The following is a 20,292-nucleotide window of genomic DNA, read 5'->3' as shown; positions in this document are numbered from 1 at the left end:
TACAACATCTAAAAACATCAATATGTAGGTTACAAATGGGAGGCAAGAGTCATCTGAGATTGAGTCTCGTTATAGTTCTCAAGTAAGAAGTATTAATCAGACTGTATCTGAGATAGAGCTCACAGACCAGATTTGTTTGGAGTTGTGTCTCGGACTCAATCTTAGAGCGACAACGAACACCAAACCTCATGAACATACTCGTATCAAGCCTGTTTATTGTTTCCGTATGTCATTGCGCACCTGCATGGATTGTCTTAGCCATCAAATAAATGATGTTTGCAAGCGGGTTCGCTAGAAATTTTGCTTATTAACAAAAAAAAAAAAAAGGCAATTTCAGACTTTCCAAAAGAAGCTAAAAATTAAAGAAAAACAAAAAGCATTTTCGAGCTAAGAACCTTGTTTTTAAAGCCTACTATTACCAATGTAAGCTTATGCACCCTTTTGTGGGGATATAAACAGTGATAAGATAATCACAATGATGTGGTTACAGAAGTGCAATATATCCCATTCCTAAAAGGAAAGGTCATTTGTTGGGTAATATTCTTACGGGCAGTAAGAATTTTGCACATGAAACACCTCATGAAGACACGAAGCATAAAGGTTCAAGCGAAATTCAGTGAATCACAACAACGATAAGACTCTTCTCAGTTCTCATGTGTAAACACTGAGAAACAAGCTAACGAGATTCTACTCATGCCAAGTTCATATAACGCGGGAGGAATTTCCTACCTGTTAGCCCATGTTAATGAGGTCCCTCCAGAGGAAGATTTTTTATAGGTCATCAACGTGATCGACATGTGTATAGCTAGCTATAGCACCAATCTGATGAAATCGTAGGACCTACCCATGCCGATGTCATTTAAAAGTTCCTTATAATGCTTGTTGTACCCAAAATCGCTTTAAAAGGACGCTTAATCAGGTAAAGCACGCAAGGTCCACCTTCCCCCCAACTTTGTGTTTTTTTAGATCATTTGTTTATTTTGTTTGTGGGCGCAGTTCATAAAGGAACATGATCGCGCGACCTGACGCATAACAAAGGAAAGGCGTTTGCGTAAAGCGTAGCAACTGTGTCTAGGCCGGCGAATTTGGCCATTTCAGTGCATCGTTACCCGGCCATGCCTAAAATGATGCTAGGAAACGGAAGAACGGCCTGCATATGGCATGTCGAGATACCTGCGTGCTCTCGCTATTTCTTCGATTTCCAATCCTTGGCCAAGTGCGGACGGCGGGAACTCCCCACTTCTTCACGGTTGCAGGAGATACGAGGTTCGGTGAAGAGACTGCCTGATCAATATCAGCTTAGGTACAGAGGTGCCCTGATTGAACATGCACGCATACGGCCGATATCTGTAATGAATTTGTTATCGTTAACCTTATTTAGACACTTTCCGATTAACCGCCATCATGATTATTATTAAATTCTTGATGATAAACTATTTAAATTAATTAAACATGTTAGTAATTAATACTCATCTTCTTCAACACCACCAGTTGTGATGAAAGGAACAAAAAAACAATCAAGAACACCACCTGTTTATTCACTGATTTGTACTCAAAGAAATATGTATATATGCTCCCGGTGGAGAACGTGATCATCATTTATACTCATTACCAAAAATTACATATCATAATTAACAACAAGCAAACAAAAATAAAAACAAAATAAACCGTGACAAAATTTCTGTTTTTATAAGAGTTTGTATCTAAGTGAATCAAACTTCCTAGGTACATATATTTCTACAAAAAAAAGCTCGGCCCGCGGGCGTGTTCGATCTTACACTTGTTCTACCTGGTTGTCATCAGTGCTAGCAGTTGGAACATCATTTGATGAAGAAGAAGAAGAAGAAGAAGAAGAAGAAGAAGAAGAAGAAGAAGAAGAAGAAGAAGAAGAAGAAGAAGAAGAAGAAGAAGAAGAAGAAGAAGAAGAAGAAGAAGAAGAAGAAGAAGAAGAAGAAGAAAAGGGGATAGGTTTCAAAAGGAACCGTGATATATAATCTCCGGGAAAAATCACTGCGATGGTCGGCTCCATATCCAAAGGTTGAAGGACGGATTCAACAGCTGCTGGTTTTTCTATATCCACCATTTCTTGATGTGATGCTGGCGATGTTTTCTTGTAGTAAGAACAAAGAAGAATTACTAATGACAAAGCAACGAGAAATAACATCGCTACTAAACCAGCAAAAAGATACGGTATTGGAGAATTCCACCTCCAAGTACCAACGCTTTTAGCAACAGCAATACCCATCTCAGGTGCATTTGCCGGTACCATGATTCTGTCACTCTCTTAGAGTTTCTTTTAAGAGAGTTGATATGAAACGAAACTCTGTATCTCTCTGTCTCTCTAGGCTTTCATTTACTAAAGCTGCGATGAAATTTGGGGTAATTATTTAACATCATATTTATAGATGAGAAATGAAATGTGAATTACTTTTCTAGAGATTAAGATTAGGACAAAAGATACACGTCTGATTCTTGAAATGACAAAAATGACCCTGGTGGAATAACACTGTAGACTAACTTTGCTTGAGAACTTTTCCATGGAATCTAAGGCTATATGAGGAAGAGAGGGCGACACTCTTTTGTTGTCCCACTCCCAAGTATACCCATGCTTTATGGATTCTTCAACTACAATTCCCTTAACTTGAGGCGAAAGAATTCCTTGTTATTTTATCAACCAAAATTCCGCGGAGGGAGCCTTCATTTCATTGTCTATGTTCCTTCTTGCAACTTTTTAGTTTCTAGTTTCTTGAGAAAAGAAATCAAATCAGTATGAGATGAAGTAAAATTTCGGTGTTCATCAAACTGTCCCATTAATATCTGTTTTAAGCTAAAAGGTAACCAAACTCATTTTGTCAAGCCGTTAATGCAACATGCCCTGTTACCGGCGAGGTATGCTTGCAATGCACACATGATTTGTGGATGTCTTTTTTTTCCACATAACAAACTCGATGTACGTAACGTACAAGAGAAAAGAAAGAGACAAGAATGAATACATATCTTGTCTGTATTTGGCCCTATTGGGTATCCTTATTGTTACTCCTTTTGTGCTATTAAGCATGATAATCTTAAGATGAGTACAACATTTGATGTTTCCTTTCGGAGACTGTTTAAATCTTCACAGTTTTGTAAAATGAAAAATACAGCAGATGCTCCCTTGGTCTCGAAAAAAGAATTATTTTTTTAATTTGTACAATTTTTAAGACAAGTATGTGATAAGATAATTTTTTAAATTTATTTCAAAATCACCCTCTACAAAAACCCTCAAAAACCCATTTAATTACCACAATTACCATTATTATCATTAGTTTGAGGAATGATAGTTTTGGATGTTCGACCTATTATAAATGAAAGTATCTCTTTTATAGATATAAAATTTAAAAGGAAAAGTAACTATTTTCCTGAAACGGAAGGAGTATTATATATATCAGTGTTTGTGGAATATAAACAATTTTTTTTACTATTTTTAAACATCTGATTAAGCCTTTGGATTATTTAAATACTTTTGTATTAACTTGTAAAAAATCGAAACAGAAATACGAATGATTACATATATATACTTCTTGGTGGTTATTTTCGATTTTTGGTAAAGGGAGAGCAAAAATAGATCAGAAGAAAACAAAAATCGTAATCAACTCACCGAGTCATATAATGAGTTCCATTATGTCATTTTCTGACCAAATTATCTTTTTTGTTTATTAGGGATAACTTCTGTTTATCTTTTTTGTTTATTAGGGATAATTTCTGTTTCCAACCCTAATCGAAAACATACCATGAAACTTAAAAAGGGCTAGATATAGTTGTATTCTAATACACCTGTCGTGGCTTCATTTTTGACCGGGTTATTAGCGTTTCTTAAAGAGTAAATTATCGAAGATCAATAAAACACCCCCTAACTCTTAATCACTCTTCTGTTCTAGGATCACCTGCACCATTAATTGCATGGCTACTAATGGAGGTATCACTTTATCGGATGTCTCTTTTGTTTCTTGCAAAAAAGAATATAACTGAGCTAATTATATGCATGTTTAATTAAGTGTGTTTCATCGGGATATACGGTGAAAACTAAGTGACATGAGGTAAAAGCTTGTTTGTATTCTAGAATTACCATCCAAAACGAATTGTTCCCGTGTTGGTTAAAGTTTGAGATGCAAAACATCACGAGTACTTGACTTGTATGAATTATCGGCTTTAATAATATATGAAACAGATCACCTACTTTGGATTTAAATGATGCCTAAAGCAGAGAGCATGCATACAAAATGTTGGGGCTCGTCGGCAGTGTACGCATAATCATCCAAGATATCGTTATTTTTCAAGTTTTAATTTAGAAGAATCATCTAAATTAATTTATGCCAACATTATAAGTATCTTTTGAAGAAAATTTTTAATTATTTCATCGTACACACAAAACCATATGCAGTAATTGATTTTGACCGGATGTGCTATTATATTATATTAAAACTTTTTGTTATAGTATTTGTTTTGGAGAAATTATTTTCCTTTGAGTTTTAGAAAAATAATTGTACGTTCAAAATTTTAAACGGAAAATGGTTCATTTATCTAAATATTTTTACACAAAATTGGTCAAAAAGACCAAAAACAAGAATTCCTGGGTGAAATAGATTTCTAGGTTTAGATACTGTTTATATGGACAGCAATAAAAAAAATACTGTTTAAATAACCAATTTGGATATCTCACCCAGAATATTTTTTATTAATTAACTGGAACAGACCAATATGTCCCTATCTTTTTCAAATGTTTACTGGGTTAGTAAAGGTTGGAAAAAAACAGAGTACTCTGCAATCTCAACAAAAAACAGAGTAATCTCCTTCAACATGTACGTGTATTTCAGCTCAAATCCACTAAAAATTACAAGAACAAAAAACAGAATAACATAAAACAGAGTACGTGGATATTCCATACAATAATTGGAAAAAAACAGAGTACAACAAAAAACAGAGTAATCTCCTTCAACATGTCCGTGAATTTTCAGCTCAAATCCACCATTGCAATCTCAGCTCAAATCACCACCATTGCATGCCTGTAAAACACTTAATTTCACATCTTCTTAGCAACATCAGACCACCACCACCACCACCACCACCACCACAAATTGTCTCAACCAAACACTAATTCAAATCAAACCATATAAACCCATGAACATCTTCTCCTCCAACAACCATCGGTAACCTCAAACAGAGTAACCTCAAACAGAGCAAAAAACATAGTAACCTCAAACGGAGCAAAAAACAGAGTAAACTAGTATAAGATGAAACCAGTTGCATCCTAGTTTAAAATGGGTGAAAGAAAATTCAACCCAATTTAGTATAGGATGAAACCCAATTTCATCCTTGTTTAAAATGAGTGATACCTAATTCAAAAATCATATATTCATCCTACCTATAGACGAAACAGGTTTCATCCTAGTTTAAAATGGGTGAAAGCAAATTCAACCCAATATAAAACAGGATGAAACCAATTTGATCCTAGTATAAAAATTGGATGAAACTAAAATCATTCCAATCTAAAACAAGAAGATGTACAAAACATTCATCTAGTAGCAATAAATGATGAAACCAGGCTCATCCTGTGGAAACTCAAGATGAAACCAGTTTCATCCAGTAAAATATAAGATGTACAACAAATTCAATTAATAGCAACAGATGATGAAACCAGACTCATCCTGTAGAAACTCAAGATGAAACCAGTTTCATCCAGTAAAATATAAAATGTACAACAAATTTAACTAGTAGCAACATATGATGAAACCAGTCTCATCCTGTGGAAACACAAGACGAAACCAGTTACATCCAGTAATAATACAAGATATATGAAACATTCGTTCAAATGCATTAATTATTTTTTTTAGGGCTTTATCAAAATTGGGTTTAGGAAACTTACTCATCTTGTGAAATTGGCAGAAAACAAAACCCAATTTATTTAATTAGTTTCAATCAATCTAAGAGATTAACCTCAATTTAATTAGGGTATTTCAAAAAAAAAAAAGATATTTGGTGGCGTTTTCGATGATGGTGTTGCTGGAGTTTGTAATGGTCGGGATAATGAAGGAATACGGTGATGTTGTTGATGGTGATGCTGGTGTCTTTGACGGTGAGTTTTGTTGTTTCTGGTGGTGGAGATGATATGTTGTTGGTTTTTACGATGGTGGTGTTGATGATGGTGGATATGGAGATGCTGATGGTGGTGGAGATAATATTGATCCTGGTGGTGTTGGTTTTCTGCTGATGAAGACGGAGGAGGAAGAAAAAAAAATTGTGGTAGAAGAAGAAAGCGAGGAAAGAAACTAGATCTAGAAGTTAATGTTTCCCGTGTTTAAAGAATTAGTGGGGTACAAGTGTCAGAATTGAAACCACGTGGCCACTGTCCATATCACCCAAACTGATAGTCTAACTCGTCCATATGAACCGGAAAATCTCCGTTTTTGGTCAAATGACCCATTCTCTGATATTTTTAAAACATAGTTCAAATGGACGAGTAAAAATTAGTATGAGTGAAATGGACACAAAAAAAATAGCAAGGATGAAACTGGATTCATTCTGACTTAAACTTAAATAATAGCAAGGATGAAACTGGATGCATCCTGATGTAAATTAAAAATAAGAAAAAGTATTTGAAAATGGGTAGGATGAAACTGTTTACATCCTGGCTACTTTTACATTTTTGTCCATTTAAACATTATCAATTTCTAAATGTCCTTTTCACCCAGAAATTGTTAATTTTGGTCTTTTTAACCAATTTTGTGAATTTTAAACTCGACAAAATGACACCTCAACAGTTTTATCATTGAGTATTTTTTTATTGTTTTCTTTTTAAATTGAAAAAAAAATCCATTAATCATCTGGCCTTAAACTTATGATTAAGGGTTCAGAAATCGGGGTTGCAAAAAATTTATTCTGGTAAATTTCTTTAAAGTCTAAAAATCACTGAAGGTGCTCTATGTACTTTAAATCAAGTGCAAGTATGAGATAAGGGAAGCCGTGAAGCTAGAAACTAGACTTAGGAAAAGTAAAATCTTGTTTGGAGGTAGCAAGAAAGCAAAATTTCGCTAGGAGAAAATTTTGTACCGGAAAATTTAGGCTTGGAAGCTTAATGAATAGGGGTAGCAAATACACACCCTTGTTATTAACTGGATTCGTCACTAATTAAAGGTTCAGGAATGCGGTTTGCAAAACAATTTATTCCCGTAAATTTCTTTAAAGCCTAAAAATCATCGGTGTACTTTAAATCAAGTGCAAGAAGAGCTTCATACTTTCGATCCGTTTGGGAAATGAAATTCCAGTGGGCTCATATGGAGAGAGTAAGTAAAACTTCTTTTTAAAAAGAATTCGAAACTTTGGATATGTAAGAAAGAAAGAAAAATTCACAAAGATGCATAGAAAGACAAACGGAAAAGATATGTAAATGGCCAATAGAAGAAGCACACCAAACTGGATGTCACATAAATGACGTGGGTTGATTAGGATAAACATGGCTTAGTGGTTAGTGGAGTAGTAGGTGGTGTGGTTTAGCTTTTGTAGACTACAAGAGCCCATTGGATCAGCAAGTATGGAGTTAGTAGATGGTCCCCATATTTTAGTTTTTACTGGGATCCTTCTAGCATAAGCATTTTTTTTTTTAAAATTTATTAAAGTACAAATTTTCCTAAAAAGTAAGCATATGTCATGATCCAATATTCTGTTGTTGTACAGGCAATTTGGTGCTTGGTAGAGATCTGGACCTGCAATGATCCATGTGTTAGGCGTGAAAGAGAGATAAGAATTCGGTAGATTATACAATCAAACATGCGTAATTCAGAAATGCCGGAAGAACCTATGTATATCAGTGTCTTCGTGTTTAACATATTGTGCGGCACAAAAAAAAAGGGAAAATTGGGAAAATGCCCCAATATGGGGTGCAATGTTGGAAATCTGCCCCAACATTTAAATGTTCGGAAAAATGCCCCATTCCGTCAAAAACTCAGTTAAGTCACATGTGTGAGTCCACACACGCGAATAAAAAGACAAATACGTCCTTCAAAATTCACGGTTAAGGGTTCAAAATCCAGGATTGAGGGTTTAGGGTTCATGTTTAAGGTTCTGGTGGTGGAAGCGGCGGTATTAATGGTAGTTCTGGTGGTGATGGTGGTTTTACGCATGTGACTTAACTGGGTTGAATGTCAAAATTAACGAAATGGGACATTTTTCCAACTATTTTTAACGTTGGGGCAAATTTCCAACATTGCATCTCATATTGGGGCATTTTTCCAATTTTCCCTATTCAGCAAAATATATTTATATATTCTGTTTTATGTGAAGAAAACTACCTTAAGTGAAGCTGTATATGTTTTGACACATTTGTACATTTAAGCTTAAATTCACTCAAATATTGAACACTGAATATGACATGTGCGCTTTGATCAGAAAATATGACATGTGCGGTGATATTGTATTTTTTTTCTTTTTGAAGCAGGTAATACTTTATCATGAACATCTATTGATGTCTTTTTAATTTCCGACCATTTATTTTAATTAAAAACATCACCCTACGGATATCGTTCGTAAAACCTGGAACTTTCTCCGATTTGCCACAACACGGGCCTTTGAATTTAGATTTACTCAAATATAGTGCATTGAATTTAGCAAGTGTGCTAATAATCCTTTATTAAAAACATCTACACATATTTTTTAATCCCCTGGTACTTTATAAATTATGCGCTCAATTTTTAAGTAAGCTGTTGAGTACATTATATATGCATTTTCTAATAATTTCGACGGGTAGTTTACAGAAAATGTAGCAAGGTTGATTCATGAACTCTACAAATTCTTCCGGAAGTACCATGCCAAATGGAGATCTAAATATAATTGTTCTTGACTACCCTGGACAAAAATTCTTCCAGAATTACCATTTGGACTGTAAATGGACGATGAGTTCACAATAATTTATTTTTCTTAAGATAATTTATTATAATATCTTGAATCAAAGAATTAGAAAAAAGAAAAAAAAAAACATCACGAGCTCATCGGATGCGGTCCATCCGAAAATACTTTTCAGAAGCTTACAAGTAATTTTCTGGGAGATTTTGTGTTTCCCCCTCAAAAAAAATAGCTATTTTGCATTACTCCCTTTTTTAAATAGCTAATAGATGAAACCCCCTCTCCGTCCACTTTGCCGTCACTGCATAGTTAAGTTAATATGTACCATATACGTGTGTGAAATAATACAATATTCCTTACACGAAGGATCTACTCCATAATCTAATCCGACGGTCCCAATATTTTTTTCTAGATTAACCCTAAAATCATCAGTCATCTTCTTCCCCGCCTACTCCACCCCACCATTATTCTACCTTTATTTTATCTATTTCAGCATCATTTCTTAGAAAGAGAAGTGAAGAATTGCAGAGTTGTATATTCATGGCAGATGGATGATGAATGGACATTCATGGGGAACCCAAGTGATGGATTTTCATCGGTTGTTTAATGATGCAAGCATAATTTATAATTCAATTGTGTTATACAACTCACTATTTTATGAAGTTCCCGAGTGTTTATGATCATTCAAATTAATGATGGTTCCTAAGATATAAGGAGGTAATTACCGATGCATTCAACTGTGTTATTGGTGAGTGTGTTTTTTTTTCTCAATCAAAGAACTTGCTATGTCGGGAGGTTATGTAAGATTGAAATTAGGGCATTATTTTGATTTATAATAAATCGGGAAAATTAGGATTTTCGTGGCATTAGATTACTAGATTTAGAATAGGTTTAGTGTATTTTCAACGATTTGCGTAAGTCCACTGAAATTGATTCTATGAATAAAAATCACAGCTTGCAAAGAAGCTCCAATGGCCGATATGGAAGAGAGTTCTTGTTACAATTGTTCTATGACCAAAGATCGAATTGATTGTATTGTAGCATGCATAATGCACTGCTTAATTAACTATGAAGTGATGGCAAAGTTGATGGAAAAGGATGCATAACGATATGAAGTCGAGCAGAAATGGAAAAAATATAGATCATGACAAAAAATGAGAACATAGAGAGATATGATAAACTAATAAATCAATTAGAATTGATTTGCATGTAGTCTTGTAAACTTTTTTTATAGGTTTCATCTTCTTACCTGCCTGACCCCACAAATCTAAAAACCATAGCTATAGATTTGTTTTCTCCCTAGAAAAATCTGGCCTTTAATATTTATTTTAATTTAAACAAAAACTAAAATTAAAAAAACAAATTTAAAAACTAATAAGAGCTCGCTTGCCTGATGTGTAACTATTTTTTTATTAAATTGAAAAGATACTCTCTCAATGGATTTTCCTGAAAAACTAATATCAAATAATTTTTTTTAATAAGGGAAACTAAATAACCTTAGGACACCTTTTTCATCCCACTACCACCACCACCATTAACGTCGTCACTCCACCATTCTCACCAACACCCACCACCATTATCCCCGGCGCCGATCCACCAGCCTTGCCCACCATCACAACTACCATTAACGCCTACTGATTTACTATAAAATAAATTTATTATGTATTATATTAATGGAAATATATTTATTTGATTAATTAAAAAAATATTTATTATGAAATATCAATAGAACATTTATTATTGAAAGTTAATTAAACTGATCATTTTACAACCGTAGATTTAGCTTTTCCAAGAATGAATCTATAATGGCATGGGTGTTATATAAATTACGTACAATCATGTCAGATTATTTACTGAAAACAACTTCTAGTCAAATTATTATGGACTTTGAAACAGAAGCCCGAAGAACAAGGGTTTTTTTATACATGGAAGGTCATTTTGCAGATACCAATTTATTGTCAAAATATAACGTCTAATCTTAATAAGCTTTTGTGTGAGTTTATCTATCCAAATGAAATCAAAATTCTATTTCCACTAATATCTAAACAAATAGAAAAGAAAAATTGGTTCTTGAAAAAATCACCTTTCTAAACCAAAAAGTTGTGAATATATTGAAACCCCGACGACCTGTGATAGCCAAATTTTAGTCACAAAATACATGCACCCCTAAATTTAACCATGAGGTTATTGTAATCAATAAGGCTATATTTGAAAATGTATACTTTAGCTAAATATACAACAAATGATATTCAAGAAAATGATAGAAACCCCAAACATTCATACATGAAACAATGTAAAAAAGAAAATACTTTCTCAAATGTTGTTAGCTCAGAGTAGTTTGGCTGGTCACAGATGTATGTTTTGGTGGACGAAGATTGAGAGAAAATTGAAAGAAGATTAAGCGGAACTATACTCTTGGATTTTTTCCTTTCTGCAATCTATCTCCTTCCAAACTTCATTTTTGATTTTCGTTTGCTCCAAAGTAAGGAATTAGAGTTTTCAAACCCACTCATCATACCGAATGTGTGAGAGAAAATCAATTGTTCAGTTTTATGGGAAAGTAGGTTTGTAATTTTCAGTTGATCAAATTTTTCCATTTTGATTTAGACTTTGAGATGGGAATAAGAGAATATGTAATGAATTTTTCTCAATTAAAGTGTGTATTCATGGGATCGAACGAAACCATGAATTTACCAATTGTGAAGAAAAATCAGAACCGGTCTTTATCTTTCCTCACTTAGCAAAGCTTCATTTTATAATAAGTACAAAGAACTAGGCAGAAAAGTATACATAGCTAGGGTATAACCCTTACCGTAACGACACATCTCGATAATAAGTAAATTATTTTGTATTGATTTTGACTTGTGCCCGTTTGTTTGTAGTAATTATATAACGTGACATTTGTGGCTTTTTTTTTGTTTTTCTTTGATCTTTCATTAACCGAGTTATATTTTATTTTATTAATAAGACAATCAACTAACTTCTAATTTATAATGTTACCTATTTTTTAGCGATACAAAATTAGCATAGCCTATTGCTACTCACCAACCGTCGCCACCATTACAATACCATATATAATACCATTTATTTCTCCACCACAACCGCCGCCTACCTCTCATTGGCTGGTTGTCGTACTTCTAATTATTAAATCACAAACTCATGAGTAAAATTACGGTTGAACAAACTTAGATCGTTAATTAATTTATTCCATTACATTTTTATTGTTATATACTCTGTTGTATTGCAATTAATTTTATTTTAACGGTTAGAACCATGATTTATATAACTGGGTGCTAAAGGTAGTAAGGGTACCATTTAGGTGATCCGGGGTTATGATCATTTTTTAAAAATGGTATGTTATCATCCTAAATATATGATATTTGTTTTTGTCAATCGTGATAACCAACTACATCTTTCACGATATAATGTTGCTTGTGTTGTAAATATACAAAACTAATATTGTCAACAACTATTCACCAATATCACGACCATAAAACCACCCATTGGCATTATTTTTTCCACCACCACTGATATTATCGCCTCCACCACCACCACTTCTACCAGCCACTACTTCTTCCACTACTAACCACTAATTTCTATTGACAAAGTAATTTTTTTTTAATTTGGTAATGTAAAAATACATATTTATTAGATTAATTAAGAATATATTTAATGATGAAATTTAATATATTATTAATTATGAGAGATTAATGAGATACTAATTAATAAAGCACTCATAATGATTAATTTTAATTAGAGCAAACCACAATCATCGATTTAACTTTCCCCAGAATGCATCATGGCCGCTCTTTATCTAGGCTAAATTGTCCAAACTATGCTTTGTATTCCAGATGTATCAATTTATATTTGGTATGATATTTATGTCTCATTGTAGTTTAATAGGTCTGAGTCAAAGGTTTACGAAGAAAAGCCCATACGGATGATATTCCATAATAACTGTATATGGTTTGACGCAAAAATTTATTGCTTGGAATGCGAAAGCAATTTTGTATTACATCGTAGCTCTGCAAATCGGTTAAAAAACTCTTTCTCTACCGATCCGCTGCTCTGCAACTCGGTTTTCTTACTGATCGATTTTCAAGCTCTCTAGATCCTAACTTTTGCTCTCTGATTCTGTTTCATGATCTTAAAATTCCTTGAACAAACATTACTTTTCATCCACTTTCATTTACATTACCAAACAATAAAGAGAGAATTCATAGAAATTACAGATTTCATTCACATCAACCATCACTAATACTACCATTTTTACACCATTAAAACTTAAACTGCAACACTGAATTAAAACAGAAAACAGATTCAAACATCTTAGACTACCAACTGTTCTTCCACCTCTTACTGGAACCCCCCAATCTTCTTCTTTAAACCCTTCTCTTCCCTTTGCCTTTTCTTTCTGATCTTCCCCTTCTCTTCCTGCCATGGTTAACCGTCTTCGACTCAGTCTTACTCCGAGTACTGGAAGAAACGGCTTCATCACGACTCTCCGCAACCTTCTCGGCAGTGGAAATCCACACACTATTATTGATAATTGCTTCAGGCGCAGGAGGAAGAGGAGAAAAGGGATTTTCTTCTGGAAGAACACCCTGAAAGTAGCCATTCTCGACTCGATCAAGCATTCCAAGAACCCTACCAGGAACACCAACAGAGGACTCAACAAAGGGAGTACGATTAGGTATGATAGGGTTCAAATATAGATAAGAAGATCCACCAATCCAAAAATCAGAATAAACCTTCAAAGCATTACCAACACCAACCACCTGATATCCCCTGGAGGCAGTACCAACAAGTTTAATCCACTCACCAGAGAAATGACGATTAGTAGATGGTGCTCCTGTGAGGTAAGTACTATTTTCTGCTCTCTCTTCATTGTCCTCACCATCACTAATTTCAATTGGGGGCGGTGGAGGAGGCGGAGGAAGAATATGCACACTCCTAGTACTTCCCTCAACATCACAATTATTAGCACTGATGTTATTAGACATAACTGCAATTATCACTATCTCTACAAATTTGGGAATTAAAAAAATGGAAACCTAAGGAATTTCTTTTATAAACAACAGGAAAACCTAATTTTCATTGTTATTATCACTACAACTAATGGATTGAAGAACAATCACTTCAATACCTATCTCAAGATACATTTCCTGCCATCTTTAATGATGAATGGTATTAAAATGTTTGAGTGGTACACGCTTCTGTATCAACAACCCTCATTAATGGAGGACTGGCAAACTCAGTACATGAATTGAAAAAACTCTTGGTTGCCCGAATCGGCAAAACTAGGCCCCAGTGACTCTCTGGAACTCACAACGACTCTTTCCAAAAAGTGGACAGGTATGGGAAACCAAACGGTCATTAACCAACAGTACTATGTTGCAACATCAAGGCTCACTGTACCATTATCTTCCCTAAGCAATAATTGGATGCAAAATACAAAACAATGGGAATCCAAAGTTAGAAGGAATGGCAACTTTTATCTCATCAGCCCTCTATATTTTCTAGAATGGCACAATTATATCTCCCTGAGAAGGAAGATGTATCCTTTTCAAAGGCAGTTACCCAGAATTACTAGCCTCATAGTAAATCTTATTACACAAATTGAGCATTGGCCTTTCATAGGCAATATCAAAAATATGAAGTGTCCAAAGACACAACAGCAAGGGACCACAACAGGTCTGAGCCAAACAAAAAAAGCAGGAAATGCTCACCAATATTGTATTGTGAAGTACAACTCTTGGCTTCACTTACTGGAAACAAAAAATGACATAACACAAAAGGTTCCAAATTGGTTGTACTTGACAAAAACACAGTACTCAAATGATAAGGAAGTCCTTAAAGACTACTGCAATTACAAAAACTACTACTACACAAAAAATCAATTGAGATATACAGTAGGCATCATATTTCTCAACAACAATAAGGCAGTAGATGCACAAGCTGTCCATAATCATATTCTGGGAAGAATCCCTCCTATATATGCTTACTATATTATCCCAATAAAAAATCTGAAGAGTGGTTTAGATGCAAAGTAATCCAAAGAAGCACACAATTCTAACCCTAAATTAGACAACTTTTGGAAGTCTAGGGGTCTAGAAACAACCTCTAAGTTGGGTGAATTATCTTGTGGGATGGATTCATCTATGGAATTAGGCAAATCATCCACAAGGTCATCTATATGTTCTGTTTGGAACAGAGAGTCACTGCAAGATTCATCATCATCAGCATATAATCTTTGACATTCAAGAACTATCAATCTTTGTTCCAAACTAGGCGGTGTGTGTTTGTAATACTTCTCATATATTTTTAAAGGTGATTCTTCACTTACCACATGTGGAGTAGAAACTCCATACTGTTTCCTACGCTTATATTCAGCAAGCGTCATCTCAGATGAGGTTTCCTGATAATTTGACTTTCTACGCTTATATTTCGCCAGCGTCATCTTAGGTGACGTCTCCCCAGAAGACGTCATCATCCTCAAAAAGTCCCTGAAAATAAATACAAAAAGAAACGCATAAAGAGGAAAAAATAAAATCTAAAATGAAATGAAAATACTATACAAAATAAATAAAAATAAACCTAAAAAAATAATCTAAAAACAAATCCGCGTCGGCGGCGCCAAAATGATGGTATATTTGATATAGTGGTAAGAAGGTTGTCGTTTTCTCGGACTTGTGAAGATTGATTTAAGATTTAATATTATGGAAAGAACTGAGACTATGGATTCCACCATTGACCAATTTGTAAGTGATTCAGTTAACAACAATATTTATGCAATTCATACGTTCAATTTGATTCTAAGGTATTGCCAATATTAGATTTCCAAAATATTAATTGTCAATCGCAAGTATGGAACATCAAGAGCTCTAAGCTAGGCATGCACCATCAATAGAGAAAACAACTAATTAATCAAAATCTTATAATCAATTATAGTTCAGTACAAATAATCATAAAGAAATTGCAATAATAAATTAATAAGAAAATACCACTTTATTATTGGAACAACGCTTCCTCCATAATCCCAGCATGTGATTCTAGTTCCTCATTATTACAAAGAAAACTAAATAGAAGAAATAAAAGAAAATTGTGAAACTGGCTACCGGCTCACCAGCTCTCCAATAACTCCCCCCTCTCCGGATGTCTGTTTGGTCCTATTAGTACCCTATTTATACACAACAACCCATTACTCAAACATCTTTTCAAAATATTCTTCCATAACTCCACCAGATCTTCTCTTTAATGAAAGATATCTCAGGAATAATTTCTTTCTCCATTTATCACACATCTTCCTTTATTTGCTAGAATAAAATCCTGGGGATATTATCTTTTTTTATTTATAAATAAAACGACAGATTTTCTTTCTCCTTTTCAATAAAAACAAACTCATCAATATATTATCTCTTTTAACTTCAAGATATGAAAACTTCCTGTATAATAGGCAAGAAGATATTTTTTCCTTAAATCTTTGAGATCTCCCATAAATTATGTGAATCTATTTCAAATGAAGAAGAAAAAGAGGGTGCCTCTATCCATTTGTTGGGTGCCCGTATCTGAAATGGTGGGTGCCTTTATCAGTTCCTCTGGTTGCCTTTAACACTTTTTCGAGCTATTTTTCCAAAAGAGCTTATTTCCTTGAAAAGACTTAAAACAAGATTATTAATGATAAAATGAGTCCCAGCTAATGTATTTATGGGTGAAAATGCTTTGCACTTTCGTGCTCATCAGTAGCTTCAGACACTGAAAGCTCAGTGGGAGAAATGCTAGCACATCTTCAACCTGCTGATCTGTCAGACCCCTTTCTAAATTTTCCAAACAAAAGACATTATGAGGAAAGTGAAAAAGAAGTTATGTTCAACATAGGAAGCTCTTCAGCACCAGCAAGCACAACCAAAACTGGAAGGAGATTCATCAAAGCTCACTCAATCAAAAAAAGTTGCTAGAGGAATCAATGCCATACCAAAGAGCAGCCCACTATCAATCCCACCTGGTTTTGAGAAAATAGTACCCTGTCATATTGATAATAATACTCCCCCTGCCATTAACTATAAGTATCAAAAACCAAGGAACCTCCTCAATACTTTTGAAGACAAGGATCCCAGGGAAACCAATCCTAACAGCCTAAAGAAGAAAAGAAGCAAAATGGAGATAGACAATGTTGCTGAGAACACACAGGAGCTCAGAAAGAATCCAGAATATGTTGATCCAAAGATTGAGAGTCCCAACATCTGGTACAACACTGCCACAGGAGAGGTAACACTAAACCCTACTAAAGTTTCCAATTCAAGCTTTAAAGTTCCTTTTGATGCTTTTCACAGAAACATTGAAAACCGTTCAACTCTAAGCAATACCATTCACTATAAGGAGGTGCTATAATATCCTATAATATCTTATTTCTGGGAATTTTTTATTGTCCTAACCTGGAATTGCCAGGGACTAGGACAAAAACATACTCAGGATTATCTAATAGATCTCCTGGATTATGAAAACCCTGATGTCTTGTGCCTCTTGGAAACAAAACAACAAAATAAGAATACACGCAACATTCTAAAGAAAATGAATGTTCAACATTATTGGCTTGTCCCTCCAAGAGGAAGAGCATGAGGGATGGCTTTAATCTGTAAAAATAATATGAAAGTCACAATTAAAGATCACAGCCACAACATCATTAATGTTGAACTCCTATATCACACTACTGATAAAAGCTACCTAATAACAGCTTTCTATGGTAGTCCTTACTCTAAAAAACTTGATTCATGGACTCATCTAAGAAGGATGGCTAACAACACCACTTTACCTTGGCTCATAATGGGATACTTTAATATAGTTCTCTCTAATGAGGAAAATAAAGGGCTAAGGCCTTTTGATAGAAATGAGGCTGAAATTTTCAAAGACAACTTATCAGATATGGGAGTGCAAGATATGGGTTTCACAGGATACCCCTATACCTGGTGCAACCAAAGAACTGATAATACTAGAGTGGAGGAAAGATTGGACAGAGCTTTCTGCAATGATGAGTGGATAGATTTGTTCCCTCAATCAAATATATACCACCTGGTTTCAAGAGGATCTGATCCCAGTCCTATAATCCTAAAAACTAGTCATAATTGGAAAGACGGTGCTTACCCATTCAAATATTTTGGAGGATGGATGGAACATCCAGACTGCAAAAGAATTATAATGGAAGCATGGAACTCTAACCAATCTGGTTCTGCTAGCTACTCCTTAGCCAAAAATATGAGTACTGTTAAGAATTTCCTCAAAAGGTGGAATAAAACTTTCTTTGGCAACATAAAGCACAGAATTTCTGAATTAAAAAAGAACATAGATAAACTCTCACAAAACACTAATAGATGTCCTATTGCTATAAAGAAACTTGAAGAATCTCTACAGCAATGGAAGGACATAGAGGAGGATTACTGGAAAACCAAAAGCAGAAACAATAGAATAAATTTGGAGGGATAGAAACACCTCTTACTTCCACAACTCTGCTAGAACAAGATACAGAAGAAATAAAGTTGATACCTTAAAAGGAAAAAATGGAATATGGTTGAAAGACAAAACTTCCATAGAAAACTGTCTCACTGATCATTTCAAGGAAATTGCAACCACTTCCAATCCAACTTTGGATAATGATCTGATAAAACTAATCCCAAAAGTGGTCACTGAGGAAGAAAATACAAAAATCCTAGAAATTCCTTCACCACAGGAGATTAAGAATGCACTTTCTGATACGGAAGGAAACAAAGCTCCTGGCCCAAATGGTTTTCCACCAAATTTTTTCCAAGATAACTAGGAAGCCATAGGGACTGACCTTATAAAAATGGTGCAAAATTTTTTCACCACTGGTTTCCTTCTAAAAGAGATGAACTCTACTTTCATCTCCTTAATTCCAAAAGTGCAATTCCCATGTGCTCTAGTTGATTTCAGACCAATAGCTCTTTGCAACACGACCTATAAGATTATTTCAAAAATCTCGGCAAAAAGGCTGAAACCTTTATTACACAAGATCATCTCTTCTTATTAATCTGCTTTCATACCAGGAAGGAAAATTAATGATAACACCATGGTTGCCCATGAAATAATACATAATATGAGAACTAGAAGAGATAACCAAGGTTGGATGGGGCTGAAAATTGACATGTCAAAAGCTTTTGACAGAGTGGAGTGGAACTTCCTACTAGCTGTGCTAGAGAAGATGGGATTCTCCACAAAATGGTGCAACCTAATAATGCAATGCATCTCTACCACAAATCTGGCCATTTTGCTCAATGGAGTACCATGTGATTTCTTTAAACCATCCAGAGGACTAAGGCAAGGAGACCCACTATCTCCTTACCTCTTTATTCTCTGCATGGAAGTCCTATATAGAACTTTAATGGATGCTGAAATACATAAGAAAATCCATGGAATAAAAATAGTCAAAAAAGCTCCATCTGTCAGCCACCTGTTATTTGCAGGTGATTGCATCATCTTCTGCAAAGCCAACAGAGAGGAAACTATGAACATTCTACATCTATTCCAAAAATTTAGCTCTGGCTCTGGGCAAATGATAAATCTCAGCAAATCTGGAATATTTTTCAGTAAAAATACCCCAAAAGATGTGTTGCAGGAGGTTCTAGGAATAATGCAAATAACACTTATTCCTTTAGATGATAAATATCTGGGATCTCCCCTATTCACAAATAAATCCAAAATAAAAGCTTTCCATCCTATCATTGGGATAATGAAAGGAAGGTTTGCTGGCTGGAAAGGAAAAACAATAAATCCAGCTGGAAAAATGGTTATGATAAAACATGTTACCTCAACTATGGAAAACTACCAAATGAGCACTTTCAAGCTACCTAAAAATGTCATAAAGGAGATGAATCATATCCAAAGAGATTTTTTTTTGGGAAAGGAAGAAGGTAAGAGTAAAGGAATATATCCTAAAGCTTGGCAGGCAGTTTGCACAACAAAAGAAGAAGGTGGTCTAGGTTTGGTAAACCTGGAAAAATTCAATAGTGTAATAATATCAAACATAGGATGGAGGATGATAAAGAAACCTGAGGCCATAGGTGCCCAAATAATGCAAGCCAAATATTTCCCAGAGGGGGACATAATGCATATGTCCACAAAACCAAAGCCTACTGACTCATGGGTCTGAAAGGGGTCCTATCAGGCATTGAAAACATACAAAAAATCTGTAAATGGGAAATTGGTAAAGGTGACAAAATCCTCATATGGTCTGATAAATGGATATCCAACCACAAAGGAACTATTGAAAAACCTGACAATTGCCCAGAAAATATCACAAAAGTAAGTGATATGATTGTAAACAACACTCACTGGAATGAAACTCTTCTTTCTGATATATTTAGTAATGACATTGCTGAGAAGATAAGAAAAACCAGGATAAACACA

At 34.6% G+C, this 20,292-nt stretch overlaps 1 protein-coding gene and 1 long non-coding RNA gene across 2 annotated transcripts; one reads left to right on the top strand and one right to left on the bottom strand.

Annotated features, from left to right (window-relative positions):
* Nucleotides 1-1,070, bottom strand: LOC113275706. The gene is made up of 2 exons (XR_003323737.1): nt 730-1,070; nt 1-240 (listed from the first exon to the last, which is right to left on the bottom strand). It is a non-coding gene; the product is annotated as an uncharacterized LOC113275706 (long non-coding RNA).
* A 16,426-nt stretch (nt 1,071-17,496) lies between these two features.
* LOC113272607 lies at nt 17,497-18,354 on the top strand. Its single transcript, XM_026522420.1, has one exon. It carries the CDS (start codon nt 17,497-17,499, stop codon nt 18,352-18,354), a length of 858 nt encoding a protein of 285 aa, XP_026378205.1.
* Nucleotides 18,355-20,292: the final 1,938 nt, after the last annotated feature.

The sequence above is a fragment of the Papaver somniferum genome, chromosome 4 (genome assembly GCF_003573695.1).
Source record: "Papaver somniferum cultivar HN1 chromosome 4, ASM357369v1, whole genome shotgun sequence".
NCBI lineage: Eukaryota > Viridiplantae > Streptophyta > Magnoliopsida > Ranunculales > Papaveraceae > Papaver > Papaver somniferum.
Note: the sequence above shows the minus strand (reverse complement) of the source record. Positions and strands in the feature narration are given on the sequence as shown.